General features: G+C 41.4%; 1 protein-coding gene across 1 annotated transcript; it reads right to left on the bottom strand.

The window, feature by feature from the left end:
* Positions 1-1,352: 1,352 nt before the first annotated feature.
* On the bottom strand, positions 1,353-19,610 carry GPR68 (G protein-coupled receptor 68). Its single transcript, XM_010711822.3, is given in 5 exon segments — positions 1,353-3,379; positions 3,382-4,098; positions 5,827-5,965; positions 18,354-18,492; positions 19,235-19,610. Coding segments are annotated over 2 exon segments (1,098 nt in total). The 5' UTR covers positions 3,983-4,098; positions 5,827-5,965; positions 18,354-18,492; positions 19,235-19,610; the 3' UTR covers positions 1,353-2,882.

Below are 19,610 nucleotides of genomic sequence, written 5' to 3' on the forward strand. Positions count from 1 at the left end.
CCTGACAGACATCAGCCCCCCCAGCAGAGAGCACAGGCTGTGCCTTACATTGCACACTCAGACACCGATGCTTTACCTGTCATAAAAAGACGATAGTGGTACAAAATAAGAGTATTGAGCTATTGTACTTCAGCAGGATCAGGATGGTGGTTCTGTTTAGCCACTGCTATTTCCAAAGGACAGGAGTACTTCAGGTAGCAACATCCTCTACCTACTTTTATGTTCCTCCTCTTACGTAAGACAAGCACATAACTCTTTGAGAATGAGCAAAATCAGTTTGCACCACAAACACCAGCATTCATTTTCTGAGCTCCCCAAAGATACACAGCCCTTCAAGGCTTACAGCTGTTGAACATGTACAAAAGAAAGAAACCTTAATGCCAGAATACTGATACGCATTCAGACTTGCTCCCAGTGGTTACTTTATGGCACATTACATTAACTTTGTCCAAGAAACTTGATTTAATGAGCTTTCAATCTTTTCTTTCTAAAAGATAAGCTTTAACAGACTTTGCTAAGAAATAGACGATGTGTGTGTGTTTTTGAAATCCATTCTCTGCCATCCCAAGCTCCGTATTCAATCCAATGGTATGTGCAGCTTATCTTCAGCAACCCTTGCTCTCATCCTTGTTCAGGATAAAATAGAAAGGCTCTGAGGGTTATGTTCCTCCTATGGTGGTTACAGTCCCACAGCCTAAACTGAGCTGTTACAACGTAGAAAGAATTAGAAAGTAGAATCAGTAGTGACATCATGACCAGGGAAAACAAAACCATACCAACAGCCCTGCCCTCTTGGCCTGGTCAGCAGGTTAGATGCTACAACTGCAGCAGAATGCCTGGCCGTTGCACGAGTTTCCATCTGATTTTAAACCACAGCAGTTGACCAGAAGTGGACCAACACAAAGTACTGACTCAAGCAAGACTTAATCTGTTTGATGATAATTGCATGTAATAGGACACACTCTGCATTCCAGCTAGTTTAAACAACATGGGCAGCCATAAAAGCACAAACAGCAGAAGAAATATTTTATCTTAGAACAAACCGTGTGTGTGGCTTGCAGCATGTCAGGTCATGGGAGTCTGAGTGTTGGAGCTCCTCTTAGCAACGCACAAGCACGGACTGCGGCAGCCAGGAGCCCCTGCTTCCAACCAGCTGGCACAGACAGCAGAGACTAGAGGAAACATTCACAGAAAGCAAAGCTAAACAGCACTGATAGTAAGAAGAAAAGTGCATGTAATAAGGTAATTAATCCAGCATGGAGAGTGGTCTAAGTATAAAGAAATGTAAAAGAATTAAACAAACCAAATATTAATCTAAGCAAACCTAATCCCCTCCTGGGAGTAGGGACATGAATCCCTTCTGCAACAGCAGGGAGGAGAGGAGCTGTAGTCTCATTAATACAATCTGTGAACAAATACAGGGAGAGAATAATAAAAACATTGTTTATTAAACATATCTCCTAATTATTTTTAATATTGCACTTCCAATGTGGTTTCTAGAAAATTCTTAGAACATATTACCTTTTAAAAAACAATAACAAAACCATGCACAGCGACATACCTGAGAAACCCAACGTAGAAGGCCTGTCTTGGCCTTTCTCAAAAAATAATTTTGAAATTAAATATATGCATACCTATATATATACACTCATACACTGTCAACTCCAGACTGCATAAACAGAGAGGTGCTCAAAGAAAAGCTTGAAACCAGAGGAGAAGTGAAAGGATAAGGCAATATTCGTGGTGTAACAGCTGCAGATACCAGAAAGTACGGCGAGTTCACAAAGAAGAAACAAGACTCACATTCTTTAATAATGAATATTAAAAAAACCAAAACAATAAAAAATAGAGAAGTTGATTCTAGAAACAACTAATACGTAGCACAACAACCCCATCTGTAACTACCATTATCTCTGGTTATTCCTGTATCTTGTTTCCATCTAACCCAAAAAGCCACAGAGATCACTCGTACATCACATTTCTGATATTACATTTACTCAATAATGAGCACATCTTAGCTATCGTAACTACTGGTGAAAACAGACTTTAAGCAGAAACTACTTAAGAGTTCCATTGACAAACATATTGGTTTTTAAGTGCCCACAAAGTCTGTGCTGCACAAGACACACAAATTTGTAAGGATGCAATCAAAATCTTAGCAAGGTCTGGTAGAATTTAGGTGCAACTAAGTTCACCTTTAAACACAGTGACTCAAAAAAAAACACAGATAAAAGTGCCTTGTGTACTATGAACCTCCTGTTCTTTTCCAAATCAACAGCTTGAATTATTTATCCTCATCTGAGCCAAGAGATCCCATACCTCTGAAAGTCAATAGAAGCCTTATGAGGAGACTCAACAGTCAATGCACAAATAGAAGTTCTCATCTGATTCTGAGTTTCTGTGCCTGTTGTCCCTGAAGATTCCACATTACTTCATCATCAGCTGTTTTAGCAGGTTGGCTCACTTTGAAACTTGCTGGAGGAGTTATTTCAGAGAGAGAGAGTTACAGTAATCTGCAGAAGTGCATTTTTTTCCTTTTAAAATTAATTTTGGTGACATTTAATTTGTTCTGCCTCCAACCTGTTGAACAGCTTATGGAGATCTTTTTCACCAGCTGCTACAGAGGCAAACAGCAAGAAAAGGTGATTTCAACAGAACCACATCATGAGTGTGGTTTTTCAGCCATGCCAGTTGACTGGTTTGGACAGTCAGACAGCAGATGTGATTTTGCCTAAGGTCCAGGCACCTCTGGAGACTACCTCACTGTACTGCTCTGCTAAAAGACCTTTGGGATGTAAAACAGTTGTAATACACAGAAAAATCCAGTGGATACACACAGTTATATAAGGAAGATTTTACACGAGTGCCCGTTTTGATGAATGCTATAGATGGCCTGCCCTAGTTGAGGAAGAGTCCTTTGTTCCAGAATCACCCTGTGATTCTTGTAATAACCTTGGCTGATGCTCATGCTGTGGCTTGTTGGGAGTTTCTGGAGCATTCAGCTGGTAGGATTCCTTTGTCTCAGTCCTCAGACATCCTAAATGCCTTAAGCAAGAGTCTCGCATCTTGACAAAGTTCAGGTAAGTGCTTTCGCTGGAAAAACAGTACAGTACTGGGTCAGCAATGCAGTTAAATGTAGTCAGCAGGAGAGAAGTATGGTAAATGTTAAATATTTTGACAGCAAATGAGCAGTTGCTCTCAAACACACTGCGAATTACAAGTAGGATGTGGTATGGTCCAAAGCAAACTAAAAAAATGAAGACAGTGCTCGAAACCAAACGTTTAATTTGGAGTTTCTTCTTCTTTTGAGTGCCGTGACTTCTGTGGACAACTCGTAAAATGCCACAGTAAGAGAAGGCCAGCAGAAAGAAGGGGAAAGGAAGCCAGCAGAGAAGCGGTAATAATTGATACTGTGCTCCCATTCTTTGATGGGGTAATGCTCGAAACACACCACATGGCTCTCGGCATCCATACTGATCTCCCCATGCACAAAGACAAACGAGCATGTCACTATTTCTTTAGTCCAAATAATGGCACTCACAATCATAGCAGCCTTCATTGTCCGAAACTGATGAAACCGAAAAGGGTGCACCACTGCCAGATAGCGGTCAATGGAGATGCAGCAGAGGAAGCCCACACTGATATAGATATTCTCGTACAAGAGAATGCCACAGATTTTGCACAGCAGTTCATCATAGGTCCAATTGTCATGCTGCAAAACATACTGGATCCAAAAAGGCAAAGAAAATATGTAAAACAGGTCTGCTATGGTCAAATTGCAAAGGTAGATACCCAACTCGTTTTTAGCCTTGATCTGTAAGTACCCATAGTATAGTGACAGGCAGTTAGCTGGGAATCCTATGATAAATACAAATATGTACACCACAGGGGATAACGTCTGGTGAATATTATGATCAATAATGCACTTTTCAGTTGCATTCTCTGTGAAATTCAACATCTTCTGCCTCTCAGTGTACACCATTAATCAGTGTCCCAAATGAATAGATGTAGAACTTAAATTCATCCAGTTTGAAGTATCACTTTTCATCCACAAAAACCTCAGGCTGAAGAGATGCCTTGCTGCAGGATGTTAATAACCTGGTGGTAAAACATATGAAAACCTTGAGGAGGAATATCATTATCAAACAATCAGTTTTCAGTGAGATGCCTTTTCTAAATTTTCTTTAACAGACGATAAAACCTGCCTGGGAAATAATTATTTGTATCAGTAAGCCCTAGGAGTGTGTACTGTCAAAGAATTCCAAAGTGATTTACAAACATTTGTCACATTAGCTTTACAAGTATCTAAACGGTGAAGAAATGTCATCTCTGTTTCACAGATGAGGCAGAAAAGCAGTAATCTGATCTGATCAAAATGGAAAAATTCCTCTGGCAGAGCAGCAGTTCACTCAGACTTCCTTAGAGGATGCAGTGTGAGCAAAACCGTTGCTTTCTTAATTTCCATTTCTGGAATTTCCCTTTAGGTACAAAATATCATGGTACATGCAGCTCAACCATAAGGATGATGAAAGTGGAATTTTTAGCAGCTGCTTTTACAGTTAAGTGTAAACACGGTCCTGAAAGCGAGCTGTCTGTAGGAAAGACACCATAAAAATCTGCCTTAATGTATCCATGGTGTCAGCCCCTTACAGAATATGCCATTACTGACTCCTTATTTGCCATCGGCTCTGAAAACCAATCATTATCTGCATGTTTGATCTTTTCATTTCACCAGTGCTGAAAACGATCGCAATTATTTTCACCTGAAGAATCTTTTGTGATCTACACACAGAACCATGCAGATCCTTTCCACATTATACCATTACTGTTTAAGGCATTTTTAAAACCCAGCTGCTGACAACAGGTTAGCACTCGGTTTGGTCAGGATAAGTGTTCAGCCTTCAGCCTGCCCACTGTGATTAAACCCCAGACTAAAGGAAGTATCATTTTCATCCTTCTATCACCTCACGTGATATGTTCAGTCACTTTGGCACGAGTGCTCAAGACTGTGCCTCAGGTTTAGGGGGATGTGTGTTTGGTGTGATGATACAAACCAGTGGGATTCATTCTTTTAACCACTGCCAGAAAATACACAGCTGTAGAGTACACTTGGGTGAGGTTAGCAACTTGTATACTCTTTACAAAACTTCAGTTAATTGAAACGGATTGAAAAGCAGACTGCATAGTCAGGAACAGAGAAAAGTCCTTGCTGCTTGTTTCTCATTTACAATACATATCTGCATTTTTGTAATCATCATCTGTCCTCTGTGGGAACAACCAATTTTTTCCAAGGCAATCCTTATGGAAACATGACCATAGTATTATAAAATTACTGTGATTGGCAGCATTTGAGAATGTTACTGTAGAATAAATTCATCTGTGAGTGATGTAATTTTGGTTTTGATTGTGTGTATTAGGTTTTGTTTTTTAAAATAATGGTGGGCTTCAGTCTCATAGAAATTGAAAAGAAAATCACTTCCTTAAGGCTGAAAGGACTGACCAAACCTGAAAAGATGTACAGTGTTCAGCCTCAGTCACTGTACCATAGTCCCAATGAAATAACAGCAAACTTAAGGACAGAAGTACATACTTTATCATTAAAACTCTCCTTTGTTCTTTTCTTTTTCCTCTTTTTCTTGCTAACAAAAAGAATATCAGCCCTGGATTCCTTGAGGTTCAGGTAGCTTCAACCACAATGTGAAGGCCAGGTTAAGTTCCTCTCCCTTAAACTTCTAACTTCATTGTTTGTCACTATCTGCCTTAGCTCAGCACAGTGTGAGCTCTGCTTCCCTCGTTCTCATACAGCCACCTCAGGGATGCACCTACCTCAGAATCACACCCCCTCCTCCACAGATGGCACAAGTGTTACTGCAGCTCTACCAGGCACAGCAGCAGAAATGTGAGCCAGCCACAGATCGTCCTGGTTTAGCTTGATGTTTGCTCCAAGAGACTGCCATAACCCTCCCTGCAGAATAACAATGATAATGTGACCATTATCACACACATGCAGCAGAAAGCAATAAGTTACGTGCAGATTTCCCAAAGCACTGTTACTTAGGGAGCATCCTCTCTTCTCTGACACCATCCCATGCACTGTGCTTGTCTCAATGGCTGCATGACTGCTGTGTGGCTTCTCCACCTACAGGAGGTCTGGCTTCATGCCTGCAAGCACAACGCACAGAACCCGAAACAGGTTTGACAACCTTACTTTCCCCCTCACCTTTTCCAATCCAGGGCTCCAGGACAAGTGCAGTTGTATTTGAGACAGTATTTGATACAATTTCTGTACGATAATTCGGTGACTTTGACATGTAAGAGTTTGTCTGAGCAGAATGGCAGACATACAAATGCACAGTGAAAAGTGCCTAAATGTCTGTGGGTCCCTCATCCAATCTAACAACTAGAAGCATCCAGTCAGTGCCCAGCTCCTGCTGATAAAGCCAACTTACAATAACTTGAAAGCTGTCAATAATTTTCAAAAGGCAAAACTGTCTTTATACATTCATAATTCTTGAGCTCGGTTTTGTTCTGTGTTACCCAGTAGGCCAATATGGGCCACAGGATGAGAAAAAGCAGATGTACTCCACAGTTGCACTGTTGTTTGTTGTTGTTTCTTTCTTTTTTTTTGGGGGGGGAGGGGGAGAAGAACTAAAATGTTTATGTCACAAAGAATGTGATTGTAAAATTCATATCTGTTCAGCTTAGAAGTCTTGCCAGAATTGCAGAAAGTGAAAAACACAGAAAAAGTCTCATTGATACGATATTGTCCTAATATAATACACACTTCTGATTACAGTGATGTTTCCTGCTCCTGGAGGAAGTGCTGCAGTATGCTGTTTCAGAGCCAGGAAGAGAAAGCTGCCTGTTACGTAAACAGAAGTCCAGATTGTTGTTTGCACAATAGCTGTTTTATACTGCTCTGTGGAAGAAGAAAGCTTGGAAAATTCCTCCCTTGTTTCAGCCTCCACAGCATGCAGGCTCTGGGACACTGCTGTGCCTTCTGACCAGTGACAAAATGGGAAACTGTATTCCCCTTTCCCCATTTTTTCCCCTTAGTCCAAGTATGTTAACACAGCTCTGCACTGGCCAGGGAATGGAACTGCAAGTTTTCTCAAGACTGATACCAAAACACTGTGATTATGACAGTCATCAGATGGTTCAGAAGAGTGATCTTTAAAGACCACCTTGTTACTAAGAATATAATACACAATACCTTACAAGCTCCCTTAATGCTTACCTTAAATACCTTAAATGCTGGGGAAACTCAAGGAAAGGTGATGCCGGGTATAGGAAAGAGGAGACAAATAGCTCCTGCATTACTAAGCTAGCTTGGGTAGTAGGAGGAGAAAAATAGAAAAGTTGCTCTAAGAAAAACATCTGGGGTGCAGATAATCGTTAAGATGAGAGCAGCTATAGCTGGGAACACACAGGCATTCCATTCAGACAACTTCAATATGGAAATAGTGCAGCTGTGTGGTGTTTTAAGAACTTAGTTTATATAACACATTCAGTATCACAAGCCTACAGACATTTCCTGGCAAGACTTATCTCTCTCTCCTATGCCCACCTTTTTTCAGTGCTACCCATCTAAGCCCAACTCTTGGAAAGAAACATCTAGATGAGCTCCAAACATTTCTCTTGTTTCTGGGTAAAGAATTAAGACAACAATCTCAGAGTTTTAGACAGCTTAACTTTTTCTCAAAGTAAGACAACTTTCATTACTCATTGGACAATTCAAAGGTTCTTTTTTTTCCCCAAGTCTTTTTGTATCCTGTTGACAAAGCCATGATTCCCACCCCACACTATGAGCTCATAGAACAGCTCACATTTGGCAATAGCCAAGGAATGAGCCCAAGGCCACTGGCACCAAAAGCCTGTCAGCTCTGTCCGAGCAATACTGTGGAGCCTGGGTGTTTTTACTCAGTTCCAGTGAACATTTCTACAATTTTCTCATAAGAAATCTGATACAATTAGACCTAAACATTTTAGTGGTGACAAATGGGACTATACATCAAAGGACTTCTTTGTACATGTTTGCAATAGATGAGCACACAACTTGTCTCATCTGCAAAAGCACTTGTTACCATGAATGGGGTGGATAATGTGGTTGCACACCTTCATAGTAGATCTCTTGCTGTCCCTCCACCTGTCACACATCACAAACAGACCTGAGTCACTTGACCTTCATAGCAGCGCTTGGACCACACTGCACAAAATCTGAAATCTGGTTCAGATCATTACCTGGATAAACACTAGCCTTTAGACTCCCACATCAATTGGGCAGAAATCGGCTGGCCCACACCTGAGGGCCTGTGGCATGAGGTGGGGTGAGTGTAAGAGCTGCAGTAGCAAAGCTGCTGTAGAGCAGGAAAATGGCAAAGCTTACTAAATGTTCCTTCCACAGAACATAACCATGCTTTTAGGGCTATTTTAAGAGAAGCTTTCTGCCCCTTCCCACATCCTCCACATACAAAGAAGAGCTCACATTGTGATGGAGTGATGATCTGGTAGAGAGAGGGGAAAGAAGGACCAACCATTCCTTCATATCCGTTTTCTTTCTGAAGTCTATCATTGTATCTCACTACTTGAGATAGCTAATACACTTAGAGAAAATCCCCCTAAAATTGTAGAACAAAGTGGAAATTGGGGGCATGACTAAGGATGACTATAAGGAAGTGGCACAACATTAAACCAGAGGAATTATGTAAAAGGGTCACAAGTGGAAAGAGCCATGAAAGGCAGTAAAGGATGTTTCTGTTCTTTATTGGATAGAAAATCCAGTTCATACTGGAATATTCAAATTCTTTCTTCCACAAAAAAAGAAGGGAGAAGAAATCCAAGCACATTAGGCAGAAGCAGAAATTATGGATCTAAATAACTGAACAACTGAAATATTTGTTGTTATTTCTTATTTCAATCTTCAGAAGCAAAATTAAGACAAGAGCTCACGGCCCCTAAGAGTGTGAAACACACTGCAACAGAAAGCGCACAGAAATTTTGTCAAATATTTATGGGAAGAGCAGTTGGCTGCAAGGGGTTTTGTTTCTGCTTTCTGCTGGTTTTGTTGTTTGTAAAGCAATCGGGCAATCTTTGCTATACTTTCATTCCTTTTTTTTTTTTTTTCCTAGTCTGTTTTTTTTGTTGTTTTGTTTTGTTTTGTTTTCTGCAATAGAAGTACAAACTCTGCATGTCCCTCTATTTGCAAAAAAGTCATGCCAGGGCATACAGTGCATGAAGGACTGAATCCTTTTAAGCCCATGAAACCATCTCACATAAATTTCCCACAATTTCTTCTCACATTAAATTCCTTTCTAAACTTCACTTAGGTCTTTGCACAACCTATTTGTACTTGTTAACGTGTGAAGGGCCAGCCTTTCCAACAGGAATGTCTTCCTACAACAATAACTATTCCTCTAAGTGTTTGTTTCAGTGGGAGGAAACCAGAGAAGTACTCTAATAATTACAAATCACTTTACTTTTGTTGTTATTGTATGAATTCATTTAAAAGTCTATTGTCAAAAAAGGAAGCCAGCAACATTTTTTCAGAACCCACATAAACAAAAGACCAATTAGTCACCAATGTCCAATTCTTCCTAGCACAGACATGCAATTATTCACAGCATTGGGTAAATCACTCAACTTGCTCGAACTTTGATATCTTGGGAATTTGTCTCAACTTCTTAATTTCTGTTTATCATCAAACTTCTCCAAAGTCTGAAGTAAGTAGTTGCATTTCATCTCTAAAAGTTCGGATCTGAACCACAGTGGTGGTGTAGTTCAGGGCTTCGTCCCTGTAAATGTCAGTAGGAACTGATAATGCAGATTTGAGTGGCAGCTTCATGTCAAAATCCTTGATTTGTAAATCTTTCCTTTTTCTTACAGTGAACTCAATGCTTGATGAAAGCATTAGATTGGACATCAAACACATATGACTTTTTTTAATAAAGTATTCCATTACAAAAATGTAAAATGTTATAGTATGAAGTGGGTATGCTCAAACATTGCAGCACATTAGCAAATGCAACTGTTTGCTCCTTGTTCCTCTGGTTGTTAGTTACATCCTCCTCTATCTCTAACATTGCTACCTCACACATTCTCCTCCTGGAGAAAATTTTAATGGCTTCATTTTCTGCCTTACAGAGTATCAGGTGTATCATTAAATATTCTATGAAAGAGCTGAAAAATGTGACCGGTGAAGCCTAGTACGGAGCAGTATGGGCAGACTGATGCAAGGCAGCTAGAAGCCAATGGAGATAGTCCCTGTATATTAGAAAATGAATTAATTAAAATACTTTAATGACCTCAAAACTTAGTTCTAATGCTCATTTCCCAATAGCAAGGACATGGTGATGTAGTACAATCTTGCCAGCGGCCTGGCTCACAGATCATAAGGCTTATTAAGAAATATCTAAATCGCTATAGACAATAAGCCTATGTGTTCTACATTCAACTTAATTCATAAGTCAAACAAACATTCAATTAAGCAGGGAGCCACTTAGAAGGAACAGAACTGAGCACGTCTGAACGGTTGTGAGGGAGCCAAAGTATTACTTGCAGGAATTGACGGCAACACAGCACCCCAGAGGCTACTCTGGGAGAGGTCACAGGGATGGACTTGTTGAAACACAACATTCACATTCCCAGAAAATGACAATATTTCAGAAAAAAAATCCCAGAATACCCGAGCAGATTATCAGCCTAAACCTAACCTAACCTTTGTTCTTCTGATTAGAACACTGAGTATTCCTCTTTATTGATATGTAAACTGTTGTACATGAGATATTACATATTATATCTGAAATGAGAAGTCATTAACAAAGCAAATGCTACCTTACAACAGAACACTAGGAAGGACAAAGGGATTGCAGTGATCATATATTGAGTTGGAGTCAACAATATATTTTTGTAAAAATAAAAAAAAAAGAGCAGATTATCCAGGGATGTGCCAGCAGCTGTGGGTGCTACCTCTCTATCCTGAGCATCGTTGCAAGGCATTATGGAGCTGCTGGCTGTGGTTGGGGAAATGCAGGGGGAAGGTCACTGGTCTAGGACTGTTTAGTCTAAAGAAGACCATAAGGAGGGCAAACAGCAAAAACCTTCCAACATATCAAAGACTGTCACAAAGAAGAAAGTGTGCTCTCTGTGAAAACCTGAATTAAAGACTGGGTTAAACACTGCTAAAAACTTTCCATTGACAAAGGTAAGTGGGGCAGCACTGGGACAGATGATGCATGGGATGGAAGTCTTCAAGTCAGAGGTCTCAAAGTCTGGCAAACATCCTGAGGATGGTTCAGCCGATGCCCCTTGAAGGCAAAGAAATGTTTGGAGAACTTTCAGACCCCCCATTCCAGTCTCTGTTATTGCTCAGTGACACGACACAACTCACGCTTGCCCGTGAGACACACAGCAGCATGAAAACAAAGTGTATAAACCTGACACGAAGTAAAACCATTTCCACAAAACAATTTTTTTTGAAACAAATAATTTTCTTTTTTTTTTTTGAGTAATGTTTTTCGTTTTGGATTTTTCTCCCTAAAAATTAAAGCTATACAGAAGTGAAATATACGTGATTTCACACATTCCAAAAATATTTAAAAAGTACACGTTCTGCTGCTGGAACATTTCATTTCATGTTTTTACACCTTTGGAGGCCTGCATATGTAAAGGACAAATAGGGGTAAGGAAGGCAGAGGGGACAACAGATTGTCACATATCTGACACTGGTTCATCTTCTTTCTCTAGGTTTGGGGACTTTTTTTTAACCAAATATAAGGCCCAAACAACTGGCTGAGCACAGGGAAGTGCTGAAAAGAAACTACATTTTGGAAAATCCCTATTTATGGTAATAAGAAGTTCACACAGTGTGTATTTTTGGTCAAGCAGTCCAACTAAAAACAGGGCGATGAATCACACAACAGGAATTAGTCATGCCACAGTTGCCTCAAGGAGCTGGCTCATAGCTTATAAAAATGACCCTCATCTGCCCCCTCCTTCCTGCTGCTAAAGAGCAGCCAGGTGGGTGACGTGGCCACCAGGCTCTCAGTGCTGCGCTGGCTCCTGCTCCCTGACAGCTCCCTGGGGCTCCTGCATGGCTCACTCGAGTCCACGACTGGGAGTGGAAGAGAACTCCCCATCACACCTCTTTCTGCAGAGGCCTTTTCTCTCTCTGCTCCTCAGAGAACAGCTTCAAACCTTCCTTTTGCCCCAGACAGCAGCCAGCTCAGTCTCTCTCTCCTACACATCTCCTCAGCACAGAGGCCAAACCGCCAACCTGCCTCTGCTTTACAAGAAGGTGGCAAACAGGTTACGAGCAACTGCAGGCAGTAGGGTGGCCAACAGCCCTGAAACTGTGTGCTGATCCTTGCTTAAATGAGAAGGCAAGAGAAACCAGCACTGAGTAAGTCTTAAGGATTAGGAGACATACAAGTCACAATCAACATGTAGAAGTATCAGTAAGGAATGAGAACTGGAACAACTGTAGTGTAGGCTTGAGACTGAGAAGTAGGAACTTCTTTCTCCTGAAGTAAATGGGTTCTGATTCATTTTACCTTCTACAGCCTTGGAGAAAATCCCCTAACTCTTCTGACTCATCTTCCCAGGCTGTATCCCCGTCCCCACTGAGGCTACAGTCTCTCTGACACCAGGGTTGATGTGTCAGCAGCTTGTTCTCTGTACACATGTGCTATCAAAGAAAGGGAGAGGGTGCCAGCAATATTCAAGTAGTCCCACTATTGAGCCTCCCCAGCATCATGCACTGGCTACAAGGGAAAACTTACTCAAAAACTAAGTTAGAGACCAAATTCCCTTTCTGCTGACATCTTTTATAATGCCACTGCCTCCAGACAGAAGAAGGTACAATTAAACCTAAGTATCAAACAGAACTATCTCATTAACAGAAAGAAATTTGGAAAGCTAATCCCATTTTCAGCAACCAAACATTCATCTGTGTAATTATTCTCCTCCTTCACTTTTCTCTCAGGGGCAGCACCGATTTGCCAGCACTGCTGACAAGCAGTGACTTGGACCAGCGATGATCAATGTTTGACTAATAATGTTTGGCAAATAGTAAAGGCTGTCTGAGAGAAAAATGTGACTTGCCAGGTCTGACTGAAAGGTGGTTGGAGCCTTGCTGCGTCTAAAGAGATTGAACAGATCTCCTGTCAACGTTTTCATTGTTTCACACATCAGCAAATAATGATACATTCAATAAAGTCATCTCTCTTTTAAATTCTATTTTCTGCATTTATGATTCAGAACATGATTCATTTTGTACAGCAAAAGTTTTAAGACAAGGGAAAGTGAGAAGCCATTTACAGTATTTGGAGATTTTTCCCTCCCTTCCCTCATTTTTCTTTAACTTCATTCTCATTCTTCTGTTTAGATTTATTTTAATCAGAGACAAAATTCGTCACAGGATATGAGCCCATTCAATTCAAGCACCTAGCATCGCATGCACTGTCGCTAGGAACTGGAATAATTCGTCTATGCCTTTGTACTGTGCTTGTGTTTCTGGCTTACACTGGTTCCATTGTGTTTTGGATGTTTCTGTTCTCAGTCCAGCTGTAACCTAGCACACCATCCACCCTTCCCTGCACTGCTCCTTAGCCATGTTCATTTCCTTTCAACTGTTCTATATTTTTTGCTTGGATCTTACTTGGTTTGGGGTGGGTAAGAAGGTGGCACACCTACATCTGTGTGTGTCTTCCAATAGTCCCTACATAGCTTGGAGAGATTTAACTCTTCTAGCTATCCTTTTGCACTGCCTTTAACTAAGCTTCCCTCTTTTTTTTTTTTAATCTTCTTGGAAATCAGCCTAGTTTCCAGATGATCCAAGTCAATATCCTCACATAAGATTTGTTCTGCAATGTTAATTCTCACACTTCTGATGATTTTGTAAAAGCAGTGTGCCTTGGAGAAGATTTCTTTTTGAGCTTCTCCCCTTACTGCTCTCACTCCCCAGACCACTGAAAACTTCAGTTTTCTTTTTTTTTTTTAATTTTTTGAAGATACAGAGCTCCAGTACCCCAGTCCCCAATGGATGTATTATTCTAAACAAAGCACTGGCATCTGTATCTGCAGACTTCCTTATGTTTTAATTTCCTGAATTTTCATTTCCTCAATTCCCTTAATTTTCATGTAAAAAACTCTTTTTAGTACTCGCATGATTTTAAGCACTTGTTCCTTGCTTTCATTAAGATGTAAACAAAGCCTGGGTTTCTATTCAATTCCATTACTCTTGAGCATCCCTATTTTGTTATGTGCACAAACCCTTCCTCCCTACTCTATTTTATGTCATACCTTGACACTGCCCCTCCATACCCCATGTGGACTTGCACGGGCTGCAAGAAAACTTCCCCAGCACTGTGCTGCTGAATCCCTGTGCTACAGCACCCTGCCTAACGGCTTAAATGTTGTTTCCAGCCACTCTCCATCACACCATTGGATGACAGTAGGACCCACATGATCTGTGGCCACCTATCCCCCCCCTCTCCCACCCGTGTCAGAGCCATCAGCTTTGCCACCTCTCTCATGGAAGGCGAATCACAGTATCCTCCCTGAAGTCACCAACTCAACCATCCATGTGTTTGAAATCTGACTCTCACCTCGTCTTCTCTTAAGGAAAACAGTGAGAAACAACCTGTCCGCAGTAACGGTGGGTAATCTGGGTAAAAGAGCTTCATTTAAAAAAATTAAGAAAATAATTAAGGAACCATAGCCTTATAGAAATGGAAAAATTCTATCGCATCAGAGAAGCAACCTACAGTAAAAGTAACAACCTTGCTTTAAACCATTCTCACTTCCCAACATTTATCTAACCAGGAAAGGGGAGAGAATCAAGTGTTATAACAAGGGAATTCTGATGTGTTATTGGTAGGAGAAGGAAAGCTGCTCCAGAAGAAGTGGGATTCCAGAGCTGCTCAGAAACCCAGGTCCTGCTCTGATGTGGAGATGTGGGATTAGCCCTGAAACTTGGACATAACTTCAAATTCCAAATAATAATGTTATTTCACAATAGACGAAGGCATCTTAGTTTAAGTTTTCTACTCTACCAAACAATTCCTATATTGAAAGCTATGTCCAATCACTCTTTAAATGCAGCGTGTAAAACAGACACATCCTCAAACTAGAAATGTGCAGAGGCACTACAAAATCATTATCTGTTAGAGTGAAAATTCGCCCTCTCCCTTTCACAGATGAAAGATAAAATACTGCATTTTATTCAAGTATCATTAAAGCAACGTACGTTTGCTAATTTGATTGCATTTGCTTTTGCAACTCATCCAGTTCTTGATTTCCCCCTCCTCTGTTAGCCATCTAAACCTCCTCCAAAGCTTTTACATCTTTACTGTCAGTCAGTAACAAATGATGTGAGAGAAAGGAAAAGGAAAATTTTATCCTATGAAAGCTCGTAGGATAAAGCAGCAATGCTGATGATAAACGGAATGTTTGGACTCATCCTGCTGCAGTTCCCAAGGGGAGAATGTTAGGAGGATCTCTTGTGGAGCTCCAGGAGCAGCAGCAGTGCCTTCTCCATTACCTGCAGACCAGAGTTCCCCTTTGCCACCGGCAGTGACAGATCTGTGTCTACCCAACCCCAGGATCCAGTGCCACAACAACACAGCTGGAAAGGAATTCATCACCATGCAAGCAATTTCTGGCAGGAGGGCTCCATAGGGAGGAATAGAATCCTCTACACTTTCAGGTGAGCACATTGCTCCACCTTTCTTGAACAGAGCACTCTGAGCCTCCTATTTGGTCTTCTTTCTTTTCAGACACACCAGCTAAAGTTTCAGGTGAAGTGACAAACCAGTCCTGCCTTTGTGCCCAGTGGATTAACAGAGTTCATGCACAGCTCCTAGTGAGGAGGGAATTGCACTGGATGCATCCCTCAGAGGACAAACTGCAATGTTGTCCTTAGCTGCTGCCAATTACTGAAACCTTTACTGAAAATCATTGGCCAGTTTCTTCTAAACATTAAAACTGCTCTGTGTCTTTTCAAACCTAAGTGCCATCAGCTGTCGGGGACAACAGCTCTGCAAATGCTTCAGCTGGCAGAGAAATTCATAACAACTGCTACAAGCCACTCAAAATAATCCTTACAGGAAAAACAAATCTCTTAGAGGAAGCATTCTGCTAATTGTAAAGTATTCAGCCTCACAAGGCTGCACATCTGCACTTCTATTTCCACAGTTCTTCACTTAAAAACAATTAGTAAAGTTGTACGAATGCCCTCTGAGTCCCAAGTAACGTTCTAGTCACCGCACTGATAAGAGCAGTAGGCAGCAATAGAGCCCCAGCAAAATGCAGACATGTCCTGGGGTTAGATCTGGCATAAGTGGCAAGGAAAAAAATTTCTTCTCCACAAGCTGTTCATATAGATGTCCAGGAAGCAGCATCATCTGGTTAACTGAGTGACAGCACCCACAGCGCTGCTTAGAAGAGCAAAACTGACACAGCCTTCTTGGCCTCCGGCAAGTTTGCTAGTTTCTCACTAGCAGGCTCACAGGATGGGATGGCAGCTAGTATGATGACAGCTCCATACAACTGGCTCAGCTGGGATGTATTTATCCCACTGGTCTCTGCTTTCTCCCCATTTCCCTTCTCTCTTTTATTGCTGTCCGGGACTCCTTTACAGCCCCCAGATCCCAGAAGGAATGCAGTCACTTTTTCTTCGCCAGTCACAAAGTGAATTAAATAAGCCCTACTGCAAATGCCAAGTAAGATGAGTTCTTTCTACTGAGAGACTGGAGTCATCACAGCTTTCTTCATTTAAAACTGTGATATTCAAATTCCAATGCAGCGATGCAGACATCATCACCTCTCAGCAGTGCCCACTATCACAGAACAAAACATTGGTCAGATTCGATAAAGCCAACACTTTCTCACAGTGTTCTACCCTAAGGCTCCTAAAACTTTGGGGATTTACCTTCTATTTTACTGACTAAATGACAGCTTCATGCACCAAAAAAGATCAGCTGGGGAGAGCTACCTTCTGTCTCTTCCTTCATTTAACGGAAAGAGCTTACAGTTGCGTCCAAAGAAGAGGAGAACAGCAAAATACTGGTAACAACATGAGAAGGTGAGAAGGGTAGGGCTGAGGACAGTACATTTTTTGTCTTGTCAGAAAAGGAAGACAGGAGCGTGCTACAACGCAGGGGGCTGACTGACTGCTTAGTGGCTTCTTGACTACCAAACCTAAAAGAAGAAGTGGTCAGATGTCATACTCTGCTAGAGCCAATATGAATACAGGATGTCAACATGGAAAAAGTCACACTAGGGGCTGAATAACCGACTGCTCAGAATATCCTGTAATGCTCACACTGACGGTGTCACGTCTTATGAGCCTGCGTGTAGCCATTTTTCCTCATCTCACTGTTAAATTTCCTGAAAGTTTTAGTAATATCTGCATGTGTTGTGAGCAGACAAACACAGTACAAGGCTGAATATCTTTCTAAACTCTTTATTTCTCAACTCCCCACCTCCACCTCCTGCAAATTTGGAAGCAGATCTCTCAGTGATTTCAGTAATTTGCTTTCCTTCTTGCTGTTCAGAGACTGTCAAGAACCAGAAAAACAGACAGCTATCAGAGGCAACCTACAATAAAGAATCTCTTTAATCCTACTTAAAAACAAAAATCTATCAGAAATTAGTCTGCTGGGATCGATTTCATCTCTCTAAAATTTCACATTCCAAGTTTCCCAAGCTGGGCTCCAAATGGCAGCAGAAAAAGTGGCTTACTGTTTGGAAAGTACGTCAGAGGCATACTTTTGAGATACAAGGACAAACGTACATAACTGTACACAGAACACCTACACAGCAAGGTATGTGGTTTAGCAGTTTCCTGCAGCTAGTCACAACTTCTGGTTTGGATCCTTAAGGGAAATAAATTACTTATTTAGGAATAAAATTCCTAATTACTTACTTAAAGCAATTTGTATCTAGACATCTGACACATACTTACTAACTGATTTGAAAATGACCAGCGGAGTTTATTTACCCTCTATTCCTCTGAAAACAGGAGACAGATTCTTAGTTTAACTATTCCTCTTCATCAATATAACATCAATGCAAGCTCTCCTTGCACTTATTTGAAAGTCCAAAAGTTTATCTAGAACAGCTTCTACTCCAAGTTTTCCACCAGTGGGAACCTGACAAGGAAATTTAGTTTGAAGTTGTGAATTTTTGGACGTGACACTTCAGTTGAGTTCCTGCCTCATCGTTTTGCTTTGCTTCACTTCTAACTACCTAGTCAAAAACCTGTTCTGCCACCATTCCAGGAGTCACAACCTAGTATAATCAATGATGGAAAAGCTATTTGCTTTAAGAATGAATATGTGAAAAATGAAACTCACCTGTGAGCAGAGTTTATGCAAAGATGCTTTCCCTGCAGTGTGAAGAGCACAAACATTCCTTTCTCCCTTCTCCCAGCTTCTGCTGAGGTTGTTGAAGTCTGTCCTCCTCCCAGCTGGGAGCACAGCTGTCGGTGAAACACTGTTGGGAGGGAGGAGGAGATTATGCTTCATCTCCTCTGCTCTTTATGGTACAACTGTGAAGAAGTCGAATCAGCCCAGTCCAGCCCTCTCCTCCCTCACCCACTCATTCATAAATAAAAGAGATGACAGTGCCAAAGGCAGACGCTAAATGCAGAGATGACAACACATGCAGAGAAGTGCTCACACCCCTACCTACTGTCACAGGCACAACACTACCATTGCAGCAGCTGGTGCAAAGCCCAGAGGCTGCCGAACACACACAGATGTTGCCTTGTGCAGACTGTTTACTATCGCAAAGTACACAGAGCATTACAAAGTACACTGAGCCTCAGTGCTGTTATTAGTGTTATTTACAGTAAGTTCCTCGATCTCTCTAGCCCTTTATGATGTCCAAATTCAGAACTGATCTGTGCATAAGGAGCTGCAGCTTTGAATGTGCAAGAGCAGGGGCTGGGAGATGCTTCTCCTTCCTCCCTCACACAGTGAGGAGGATTGAGGCATAAACAAACTAAAGCCGCGTCCGAGGGTGTTCAAGAAGATCACAGAACATCCAGGAGCCAACCTGCTGCTAACTCACACTGCTGCTCTTGTTCCTGCAGCAGAGAAAGCTGCACCACAGAACGTATATTAACCTGTTCATCATTCAACTTAAAATGCACTATTCTTATAGAAATAGAGATGAATTAAAACACTGAATCTGGAAATAAAAGCTTCAGGTTGGGAGCTGACACAGTACTCACCCGGTGCTGTGTGCTGCTGGAGGGAAAGCAGTGGCTCAGAACAGTGCCCCTCTGCTCACTATGTGGGGTGACAGCGCCCTGCAGGGAACCAGGGACTGCAGCTCTGGAAAGAGGAGCCTTGTGCTGGGTCCTCCAAATGTTCTCTATTTCCATGCTGGTAGAATACATAGAGCAACATAAGCAATGAAGTGACTTAAAAAAAAAAAAAAGGAAAAACAGAGAGAGGATACAATGACATTTACACAGCTTGGAAATGCTCCAGAAGTACCCGTGGCTAACGTCAGAACCGGCATCAAAAATAACTCCTCACTGCAAACACGCACAGGGCTCTTCAAGGTATGAAAGGCTACCAGATGGCAGAAGCCTTCCTCTGCCA

Source organism: Meleagris gallopavo, chromosome 5, assembly GCF_000146605.3.
Source record: "Meleagris gallopavo isolate NT-WF06-2002-E0010 breed Aviagen turkey brand Nicholas breeding stock chromosome 5, Turkey_5.1, whole genome shotgun sequence".
Classification (NCBI taxonomy): domain Eukaryota; kingdom Metazoa; phylum Chordata; class Aves; order Galliformes; family Phasianidae; genus Meleagris; species Meleagris gallopavo.